The following is a 12,161-nucleotide window of genomic DNA, read 5'->3' on the forward strand; positions in this document are numbered from 1 at the left end:
TTGAATGACATTCAAGCAGTACAATGTATCATTGCAGCATATGTGTTTCTATAATTCAATGAACTAGATGATTTACACTAACAAAATGATACGTTCTAATATAACGTAATAGTGGTAATATCAGTCCAGTTTATGGGAGGAGGAAAACTTCTTTTTCATGGTGATTCACCAAGGTGGGAGGATGTAGGATATCTTCACTCTAGTTAGCGTATACCATGAGGAGTCTGAAGCATGATTCTCTATATGATCTGGTTGGATTATAAATAATCCAAAAGTGGACTGTGTAAATAATTTTAGGGGGTTTAAATATTCAAATGGAATCAAGTTTACTTATGTACAATAATGAACAAAAGAAAGGACTTACCATGCTTTTCGCCAGTACCTATAATATCGTATGCTAATTTGTGTATTGGGGATATAGGAATATGGAAAGAACAGTTATTAGAGAAATAGGAATTAAAGGATGGTTCAATGCACACAAATAATAAAATGATTGGTTATGAACACAACCATTAAACAAGATTCATGATTTAATATTACGGTATAACTTTGAGAGAGAATTATAAACCTTCAGACAAACAGAAAATAATAAAACTAATGTGAGCTTCAACAATCTGCTCCAAAGTTATATGAATTAAGAAAATTAAAAGGAACGCACAACGATCTTCCCACAACATTCGAATTTATTACTACAACAACAAGCAACAACTTTTTTTTTAACTGTCGATGTCGGATTGCGCAGACTCCTTTTAGCTTATGCTATAACTAGACAGAGGCGTTAGTATCGCTTTTGCCGCGAACTGAGCGACATTCAAAAAATTACGACAATCCACTATATGAGAATTGCAGTCTCACTCCTGGGTAAAAGCAGGCAGTTCAGTTGCTATTCATTGATTGTTGAGAGTGGCTATGCTGGGGACGTTGAGCGCATCCAGCATGGTTGGCTCTCAGCTGAGAGTAGAGGGGAGTCCCACACAAGGTGGACTAAGCTAGTTGCTCAGCTCATACCTGTACGTAAATGCTTTCTGCTGATCTTTATTAAGTAATGCATAGTGTGGTATAAATTATCATAATAATAATATAATAGTGGAGTAGAAATTAACCACAATCAACCCTGATAGTCAGAAATTTCTCACCTTCCTATACTCACAGAAAACAGTGGAATAGGATTTAATAAATGAAACATCTCAGTGCTGTTCCAAATGACATTTATTCATGTAATATAATAGTTGAAATAACGTACAAAATTCTTACAGAGAGACTCAGAGTATTTGATACTAGGTTTTGTCTTGAATGGACAACTCAGAAATTTTAGCATTAATTTTTAAATGATTGATACTGGAGGTGGTCACATATAAATGCATGACAATTTTCATGATTGTTCGTATTTTCTTTTTCTATTTCATTAATATTCTGTTGCAACAACTCACAATATTTTTTACAATTTATTGACTGCTAGATGAATGCTTCTACTTTTTATAAAAGTACAAAAGTTTTATTAAAAAAGTGTACCTACTGTATATCTAATAATATCAGAGTATTCCATTATCATGAATGTTCAGTACAAATTTCATATACATCATTCTACTCTTGAGAAAGTCAAATTTTTGGAAATTCTATAGTGGCTCTACTCTAATAGAAGCTCAGACAATTCAATAAATCAGTGGGGACTTAATCTAACATGATATAAATAACTTAAAAATGAGACATGGATAGAACATTGAATGTAAACCCTCCTACTTGTCAACCTGAATGTTCAAGAGGTAGAAAAATTAAATATCAATAATGGATAAACAAAAAAATTAAATAAAAACTAAGAATTTCTACCCGTCAAACTATTCAGGATGCTCTATGAGATGTTCAATTCACAATAATAATATTATTTGTTAACGTACTTATAAATTAATAATGTAATTATCTAAAACATGTGGTCTGTATAATATTTCATTCTCAATAAATACATGTTCAGTTCAAATTTTCTATAACTGGCACATCTCAACAAAGTTCACACTTTATACAATATTTGAAGTTGATTAACCTACTAAGACAATAATTTACATTGAATTCCAAATAGAGGATTTAAAAAAAAATGAATCACCATGCATCAATAATAATAATGTACAATGTTTACAGAATACATCATACCGTAATGTTATTATAATCAGAATATGTAGTTCATATTCTGCTTGACATCAGATTAAGTAGAGTAGATAGTTTATCCGTGAACATTGAAACAACTTTCAACTGTGTAAAATGTCAAATAATGATAACTTTCCAATTTAGTTCCAAAAATTGTAATCACAATAGAATATTATTTTCAATTTTGTGTGAATCAGTTCTGAAAATCCTACTTTCAAAATGTTTCGCAATTTGCTCTGAGTTGATTCAGAGGAACTGACAAAGGAGAAGACAAAGAACTGGCTACTCAACAATAAGTAGAAGATAATCCAAACTTGAAAATTTCTGTAAAATAATTTGCCGGTAGCAAATGGTATGTATTCACAATTAATGTCTGTTATTGTTGAGAAAGACAGCTTCTTATCAACGTTAGTGGACAGAAGTCTACTAACTTTGGCTTCTTATGTTGTTAATGATATTGAGATGACCAGCTAGATCTAAATACATGTAAACAAATTATTAACTATCCAGATGGCAAGTCAAAGTTTAGAGTTTGTTGTTCATGTTGTGCTTTAGGATGCATTGCACAGAATATTTATATTTATATCACACTTTCACTTGATGAAACGAACAGTTTTTCTTATCGAAATTCGTTGTCTATCCGTTTACACATTCGCTCATATTCACACACACATTCACGTACACTCGCGTCTCCTTTCATTCGAATCACCTCTTCGGAGATGCTCTCAAAACTACATCTTCGATAAGTCTTGTGATTTTGAGCAGGGAGTAAAATTATAGTTAAATATTCAATTAATGGCAGCAGTATATCTCTCTCTCTCAAACTCTTGCTCTCTTTCTCTCAAGCTCGCTCTTTTTTTCTCAGTAGACACCGAACAAAGTCTATCGCAGTGGATAAGCGAAGAGTTTTGTTGGATTACTTTTGTTAAACAGTAGTTTGGCACCCAAGTGGCGATCAACGTTTTCCTCGGTTCTTCTTTGATAACTGCTTCACCTTCTTTCAGCCTCCTCTATCATTTTCCTTATCATTGGCTCCGGACTGCACACTTTCGGGTCGCATTTCATCTGACCGTTTGCTCCACATCTGTCAAAAACAGAAACAAAATTCAGTTATTAAGAATTCAGAAAATATTTGTTATATAGTGAAAATAGTAAAAGTAATGGGGAAAACGATCTATAACCGTTCACTGCGCACTGGATAGTTAGTTTCAAGTAAGTATAGCCTTCAACTGAACAATTACAATTTAGAAAAAAAAATTTAATATTACATTGAAGGCAAATATCCACAGTAGTAGACGAACGTATGCAGATAGACGGGGAAAAATCCTTCCCTAGGTCTGCATGCAGACGTTTGAGTTTTTCTCCATTTGTCTGCATACGTACGTCTATTGCTGCATGCATTCACCTTTCACGTTGATTTGTGTATGAGATAATATACACAAATCTATAGCCTACTCTATGAGGGGTTTTGTATGACATACTTGTTAAATTTAAAAGCATGTGCAATCACCTCATGAGACTACACGAAATTTTTTCTCATATATTTTAGATTTTTGTGAACATGTACGTGCCTTGAGGAGGCATTCATTTGTCATAATTGTATTTACATCTATATGTTTTTTCTTAACATAAATGTATGATTGTACATTGTACAGATCTCTCATACTTTCTGCAAGTCTAAACGTAGGTTAAGGCTACATGTTTTATAATAATCCACATTTCTTATCCGATGCTGATTAACTCGATCTATATCAGAGTGAATGATTTATATTCACAATATTTAGCATCGATTTTGCATGTAATTCTGAAAGATTTTTTATTCGATTCCCATCATTCTCAGAAATTCAAGGTAAGTTAAGTTTTCCTGATAGATGTGTCACTTCTTCATTAGTTGGAGTAAAATACATTTCATGTGAGACGTTCTCCGCCTCTAATTGTTTAGGTGATTGAAATATTATTATTTGATCTAACAGTACTCTTGTGATGAAAATTTCGAGAAACTTTCGCAATTTTATTATTGATGTACAGGGTCAAAGCCTCCACACTCCACATTTCAGGTTTTTGATAAAAGCTTCCATAATCTATGTTGTGAAGCTTAGATGTTGAATTGAAACTCTGAAGTATATAATATACATATTTGATTCACATATTAATGTAATAGTTAATTTTCAGCCCATAAGAGTTTGAATTAATTCAATTATCTACATTTGAATATTATTTAGGATAGTATATAACTTTATAACCTCATGTCGTAGCTAAGACTTGAGGGAAATATATGGCTCATCAACTTGAAAGCGAAATTGAGGCTGAATTGAACTTGAAAATGGAATAGATGAATTAGGTTACTGAAATACTCACATGCATTGTAAGCAAGGACCAGATGCAGTTGGGATTTCATCACCAACTCTGTAGAATTTGTTCTGCACCTGACAGCCACCCCTGCGCGCCGCACCTCTGTAGTTATGCGCCAAGAAGTGAGGTGGCAGTGTGGTTGTCGTTGTTGTAGTTGTTGTAGTGAAGTTGAAAGTGGTTGCCATGGAAACGGGACACTCGTAGCGCGGACAGCAGAAGCCGTGAATGGATTCCTCTCGGCAGCCCAAGATTGGTGGTGGACAGCTCTGCTGCAGACATATGATGTCACTTCGAAAGCAGAAGCAGAAATCACAAGGGTTTTCTCTTGGCACTTGCTGTGCGGATATGAAGATCTTGCCTCCAAACCTGCATGCTCCTGGCTCATAAACGCTCTCTTCCTCCTCTTCATAGTCAGTTTCTCCAGCACTTGGTGGGTGGAAATTGTCCTCTTCTGGAGCACGAGGTGGTTCTGAAGTTACTTCTGGCTGGAAAGGCTTTTGTGTCCATTGATTCATTGGCAAGTGAGGGAAATGATCAACTGGTGATGTGTATACTTCTGATTCATGGTGATGCATCATTGCACTGAGTTTTTCTGTTGTTGTTTCCACGTGTGGTGTTTCAGTGGAAGCATGAGGCTCATTATCATTTTCTAGTTGAGCTTCTGGAATTTCTTCTTTAGGTGTTGTGTTGATCTCAGGCTCATGAATGTGATCTGGAGAATTTTCCTGTTTGATTCCCTCCTCCTCTCCTGTACTTCCTGGTAATTCTTCTGCTGTGCTGCTAGGCATTCCATGTTCACTTTCACCTACCTCTTCCTCTTGATGAGCGACTTCTGTAGTTGCATCCTTTTTCACATCTTCATCTTCATTACCATAACTTTCTGTTTCTCCAGTTTGCTTGTGCTCATCCTTGTTAACAAAATCATCTGCTGGTGCATGAGTTATAGGGGGATTCAGCATGCTATTAATGATATCATGCAGATTTGGTTCTGCTGCCGGTCCTTCAGTTGTATGATGGATCGCATCTTCTCCATGTTCATCTATTTTCTCATCCTCTACTCTTGTTGTAGTTTCTATTTCAGACTTGTTCTCATCAACATTCATTTGAACAGTTTCAGTAGACGGTTCTGCAGCTGGTGCTTCTGTTTGTTTTTCTGTGACGAATTCATCTGCAGGATTGGCAGCTGAGCTACTTTCAGCTTCATGAACAGACTCAGTCTCTCCTTCAGTCAGCTTCACATCATCATCCTCATTATGTTCCTGTTGTTCAAGCTTTGGTGGATCTGTAGAGATCACTGCTTCTGAAGTTTCTTCAATAGGAGCTTCAGGTACTTCTTCATGTTCAGTTTCTGGCTGCTGAGGTTCAGAATCAGGCTGAGATGGGGAAATGGATGTTATTTCCTGTAAATCAGACCGAATTGTTGTTTGCTGTACGGGAAGTTGCTCATTTTCCATACTGTCGTCATTGTGCTGATGTACTGTTGCAGTTGTTGATTCAATCTCATCTACTTTCTCAGTTGCTGAATGCTCGGTTTCTGGAACTACTGTTTGGTCTCCATGGAAAATATGATCTTGATCTTCATAATGAGATACTCCATCTTTCTCAACATCATCTGTAATACCTGTGAGTATTGCTGGAATGTTTGGTTGTATTACATCATGTGTTTGTCCTTCAGTTGTATGTTGTTCTGTGCTCATGGGTGATTGCTCTTCAACCTTATTCTTATCTGCAATCTCTATATGTGATGATATGGTAGTCTGAACATGTTCTACACTCATCTCTCGAATTGGCTCTGTTGTGATCTCCATAGTTTCTGGTTGAGATGAAGCTGATTCTGTCACTTCATTTTTCAAACCATCAGGGCCCTCAGTTTCAGATACTTGTTGCTCAGTTGATAGCCCCTCTACTGACATTGATTCTTGAGGTATTGAGTCATGGGCCACAGGATGGATTGTAGTTATTTCAGACATATCATATTCCTCATGCTTAGAAGTTGACTCTTCAGATACCGGTGCATTGGTTGAGCCTGAGGCTAATACATCATTTGTTTCTTGATGTTCAGGTGGAGTAGTTGCCACTTGCTGATTGGACTCATGTTCATGTTCAGAATGTTCAGATGGCTCCTCAGTCTCTTGTGTATCAGGCTGGACATCATCATCAACTGATTCCACTGTTTCTCCAGAATCGTGAGAGGTTGGTGAGCCACTCTCAATTGCTACATCATGGGATGCTACATCTGATCTTACTGTAGTTTGTGGAGAATTATCAAATACTACTGTTGTGATTTCAGGACTACTACCATTATCTTGTTCTTGTTCAGGAGAGCTTTGAGAGTCTTGTTCTTCATCATGCTCTGGTTTGAGAGTTGTTTGATCAACTACTGGACTTCCACCAGCTGTTTGTTCAGTGCTTCCAGACTCATTACTCTCAAGTTTGACTTCTTCCTGGGCTGGAGGGCTTGTGTGCTCACCATTTGTTCCTTCAGTTGTGCCTGGAACTGACTCTTCAGTGTCAACTTCATCCTTCTCGGTGTTTTGTGGTATGATGTCAGAGATAACAACTGGTTTGTTTGCTGGTTCATCTTGTTCTGTGACAGCAGACTGTTGAGCAGGAACCTCCACTGATGGGCTCGTCACACCGGGGGTTGAGCTATGTTCTTCTTCAGATACTGGGTTTGTGTTGTCTTGGGCAACTTCTGAGTTGGTGTTGTCTTGGGCAACTCCTGAGTTGGTGTTGTCTTGGGCAACTTCTGAGTTGGTGTTGTCTTGGGCAACTTCTGAGTTGGTGTTGTCTTGGGCAACTTCTGAGTTGGTGTTGTCTTGGGCAACTTCTGAGTTGGTGTTGTCTTGGGCAACTTCTGAGTTGGTGTTGTCTTGGGCAACTTCTGAGTTGGTGTTGTCTTGGGCAACTTCTGAGTTGGTGTTGTCTTGGGCAACTTCTGAGTTGGTGTTGTCTTGGGCAACTTCTGAGTTGGTGTTGTCTTGGGCCACTTCTGAGTTGATGTTGTCTTTGACAACTTCCACCTTATCTCCAGCTGCTGCTCCTTCAGTTGTGGCTGCAGGTACTTCATTGGCTGTCTCTGTTGGATTGTTGTCCTCCACTCTTTGGTCATCATGTTCAGTTGTCACTCCCCCTATTTGACTCTGAGACTCCAGTGAAGGGTATTTCTTCTTATCATCTGTTGAAAAATGAATCATATTAGTTGGTTGTATCATTCATTTTCAACCCCACATATCATTGTCTGTAAATGACATGAATATCTATATTATAAAAAGACTCGAAGATTGATTGTGTTGATCTGCGAAAAGTAGTAACATTTGTTCATAAATCTATTCTATAATATACTAGCATATATTGGGAAATTCACAAATCATCACGTCTGAACTAAACAACTGATAAACTTGAAATGTTGCATATAGATTCTCAATTTCCCAAGGACGGTTATAGACATATTTTTAATTTTTCAAGATTTTAAAACCTTGAGAAATTGATAATCTATATGCAACATTCCAAGTTAATCAGTTGTGTAGTTCAGATGTGAATATCGGGGCACCGAGCTTCGCTCCTTATTTATTCATTGACAAACAGAACACAATTCTCTAAAATGATTGTGTTTATATTTCACAGCTGGCTATATGTCATCTTATGAATTTCGGGGATGCGATATTTTGATTTTTCACATACTCACTCAATGACTTCACTTTTTTACTATCCATAGCTGTTTCAGCCAAGGATTAATTATCCTTTTAATGTCGTTCACCGAGTTTTCCCAAGGATGAGACCTAGTGCAATCGATTTTTCATATCATAAACCTACTATGCTCCAAATTTCATGAAAATCGTTTGTGCCGTTTTCGAGATTTATTGAACATAAATAACCAGATATAAAAATACAGAAATTGCTCACTCAATATAATAGGATGATTTGTGAATTTCCTATCCTATCTAAAATATTTCATCTTAATATATTGTTTTATGATAATTATTATACTTTGTAAAATCTTTGTTTTTAGGGATGTTTTGTGTGCATGTGTGAGTGAATGGCAACTTGATTAGAACTTCATCTCATCATTTCTGATAGGTTTTCCTATAGGATTTATCTAGTGGAATTTGAAATATTGTTTCCAATTGTATAAATAAATAAAGTTTAAAATTCTCTTTTATTATATGTTATTGTATTTTGATTAAGAGTTTTATTTACATATATTAATCTTATGTAATCTTATTACAATAATATGTAATCTATTTTTTCTGTTCTTATGTAAATTTGTCTTCTTTTGTAAAGGGTTGTGTGGCAGAGAGGACCAGGAGTCCTAATTCCGCCCTAATAAAGGCATATAATCAATCAATCAATCAATCCCCTATGTGTTTTGTATATGTCTCTTTGTTATACTATGAATTTATCATGAAAGCATTGAATTTCACTATTTTTGTTTTGCTTATGAGTTATCTATCATTGATTCATAACATTATTTCTCATCATTAAAAAAAAAAATTCTTTTTCAGGTGAAAATGGTGTGGTCAGGACAAGAATATTGTGGATTTTCTATTGTCATTTTGAATTTTTAACTTGAACTATCATAAAGGCTAAAGGCTAAATGAAGCTGGAAATGAAAACTATGATGCCAGAAATGTATAGTAGAAAGCAGTGATGAGTAATACTTGTAAATCTTCTAAATTGCCCACTATAATAATCAATTATCGTTTCCTTTCTCTTTAACACTACATTACAATAGTAATCAGAAAATTGATAATCTCACCCATAAATCTCGAAATTACTCACATTATTAGAAGCACTACAAATCATTCGGAAATCAAGGGTTCTTATATAATCAAAGTTATAATCTTCTCTAGTTAGCAGTACCTTGACTACTTCTTCTCTATTCAAAAAAGAAAAGAAAAAAGTTAGATATAACATTCCGTCCTAGAACCTAGAACTCAATAGTAAGTGAAAATAAACTGTGAATCCATAGCTCCCATCGTATTTGAATGTGAATTAAAAAGTTTAGTACTGCGACTATAACATTTTTTGAATTTGGATAATTATAATTTCCACAGAAGAATTTTTCAGTGTCTAAAAATGATAAAAGTGTGCTGTACTGGAATAATATTGTTCCATACATGAATCAGTTCTGAACTGGCATTTATCTTGTTTTCTTTTATAAACCAAAGTACATTAAAAAATAAACCTAAAATGTTAATAAAACATGTGATTGAAATATCTTACCACAAGAGTATACTGGACAGCAAGAGTCTTCACCCTGTGGTACTGGGATACAGTTTGTGAGGTAGGATGGTGGAGGAGGGCATTCAATCATTTGGCACTTGATGATGCTGCTGTAGCACTTGCATTCAGTGTGGCATGGACTTGAGGTAGGTATTTTCGCACCATCCGAGTAAGTGACTCCATCAACGAGACAGCTTCCTTCTCCTGGAATAGTTCCTTTCTCAATCGGCTGAACTGTTGTTGGGTCCACGGCACTCTCATCATCATTCTCCTGTTGAGGTTTCTTAGTTTCATCATTATTGACGGGGATTTCATTATCTTCTGCTGGCCTATCTGTTTTCTCCTCATGTATGGATGAACCAACATTTTGGGAATCTGGGATGTCATTTGACTCAGCTGGACTAGCATGTGTGGCATCATCTATGCTAGCACCAATTGTTGTGGCTTCTTGTTCTACTGTAATTTCATGTTTGTCATCAGGAGTTGGTGGCTGTTCAGCTTCTTCAACCACATCAGAAGAGACTACTTCTTCATGAGGCTCTGGCTGATTATCAACATGTGTGGGTTGTACTGTTGTTGGAACTATTTCTTCCACAGGTGACTTTTCAGTACCACTGGTATCCTCACCAACTTGAGTGCTCATCGAACTATCTTCATCATGAGTTCCATCATGGTTCACTAGATCTGGTTCTTCAACATCATCAATATGTTCTGCATTATCATTTTCAACTACATGATCTTGTGGTATGGAGTTTGATATTACTGGCACATTGGTTTCTGGAGCTGCAACTTTTTCTGTGGATGAAACTTCAGTGACTTCACTTTCCTTTGATGGCTCTTCAGTAGCTCTCAAATCAGTCTCAGTTTGACTTGAAACTTCTTCAGGTAATTTTGAAATTTCAACTGGAGTGTTTGTTGTACCACTTGATACTTCAACTTCAGCTTCTTTTTCATCACTCTCAATGCCACTTCCAGAATGAACAGTATCTTCATGGTGAGTTTCCTCTTCAGGTACCACCACATCTTCATCATGTTCAACTGGGTCACTTTCGGCATGTTCAGGAGTTACAACTTTTTCTGTGTTGTGTTCTTCACTCTCTGCACCACTTGACTCTGCACTCTCTGTTTGATGTGAAGGTGTTTCTGTGACTTTTTCTGATTCTTGAACTGGGCTCATTGGTGTGGCCATATCTTTGTCATGCTCTTCCATTGTTTCTTCGGATGATTGCTCTGGCTCATCAATCTCAACAGATTGTGGTCCATTGGAATTGCTAATCACTGTAGTCATCTCAACTTTCCCATGTTCTGTGGGAACTTTATCACTTGTTATGCTATCTGGTTCATTGGCCTCTGGGAGTGATTCCCCCTTCTCCTTATCACTTTCTTCAGCACCAACATTGGTGTTCTCTGTTACTTCTGTAACAGTCTTCTCAGTTTGCGCACCTGATACTCCAGCTGGTACCTGACTCAAATCAATAGTTTCACTTTCTGGGTCAAGTTGACTAGATGCTTGTTCACTGTCGACATGTTCATTTTCGTCTGTGGGATTTGAGACAGTTATTGGTTGTAAGTTACTGGATTCTGAGGTTACTTCACTCTCTACAGCAGTTGTGCTTTCAACCATCTTGTCAGCATTTTTATCCAATAAATTGTCAGGATCAGTTACCATAGAGTCAGAATGGATTTTGGGGTCTTCTGACTCAAAAGGTATTGTCTCATTTGCTGAAAAAAAGAGAAAAAGTTGAGAGTATTTTATTGGTATAGCTTTTGTAATAATACTGAGTAAAAAATTCATTCATGACGTTGAAAGAATCTTCCTGAATGCATGTTCAAGCGCGAAAGATGCCGGCTTCTAGAGCTCACTAGAGCTTAAGTTGAATCCTATACTCCGTACAAAATAACTTCTGACTTGGAGGAATATGCGGCGCAGAGAAATGGAGGGAGATCAGCCAATTACAGTGATGAATAGAGTCATAGGTGGAAGCGCAGTTGTCAATTTGTCAATTTCAGTTAGTGGAGTCAGTGCTAGCAGAGAGAACACTTCGTAAGTTCAACATGAGCGCTTGAATACTCACTAGAAATTATAGAACGATGGGCTGTTCAAGATGACAACTTCGCCGTCGTTGAATCCCTATCGCTCTCTATGCCTTCTCAGATGCGCATGTCCATCCCAAGTCAAAAGTTATTTTGTACAGAGTTTAGTTGGATAAGAAATGAGCTGTTTGCATCAATTTGTGGAAATGTACATGGAGGAAATCAAATCATTATGAGAATGTATACAACATATTTGACAGATCAAAATTGTTCTTATGAGTCAATAACCCGAGGTGAATCATAAAGCATGATCGAGAATGTTAGTAGTTCCTCTGAGAATGAGTTCGTAACATTATAAATGAAAATGTAATATGACCGAATGTATCATGCTCAACAAAGGCTTTAAAATA

General features: G+C 36.6%; 1 protein-coding gene across 3 annotated transcripts in view; it reads right to left on the reverse strand.

Moving 5' to 3' along the window:
* Positions 1-1,176: 1,176 nt before the first annotated feature.
* Positions 1,177-12,161, reverse strand: part of LOC111061824 (titin homolog) — a 111,080-nt gene continuing 100,095 nt past the window's right edge. For all 3 annotated transcript variants that reach the window (XM_039436244.1, XM_039436243.1, XM_039436245.1), the window contains 3 exons: positions 9,718-11,439; positions 4,498-7,669; positions 1,177-3,223 (listed from right to left, as the gene is read on the reverse strand). In XM_039436244.1, the coding sequence (XP_039292178.1) occupies positions 3,130-3,223; positions 4,498-7,669; positions 9,718-11,439 (4,988 nt within the window). In that variant the 3' untranslated portion in view covers positions 1,177-3,129. The remainder of the gene's footprint in view (positions 3,224-4,497; positions 7,670-9,717; positions 11,440-12,161) is intronic.

The sequence above is a fragment of the Nilaparvata lugens genome, chromosome 10, assembly GCF_014356525.2.
Source record: "Nilaparvata lugens isolate BPH chromosome 10, ASM1435652v1, whole genome shotgun sequence".
In the NCBI taxonomy this organism is placed as follows: domain Eukaryota; kingdom Metazoa; phylum Arthropoda; class Insecta; order Hemiptera; family Delphacidae; genus Nilaparvata; species Nilaparvata lugens.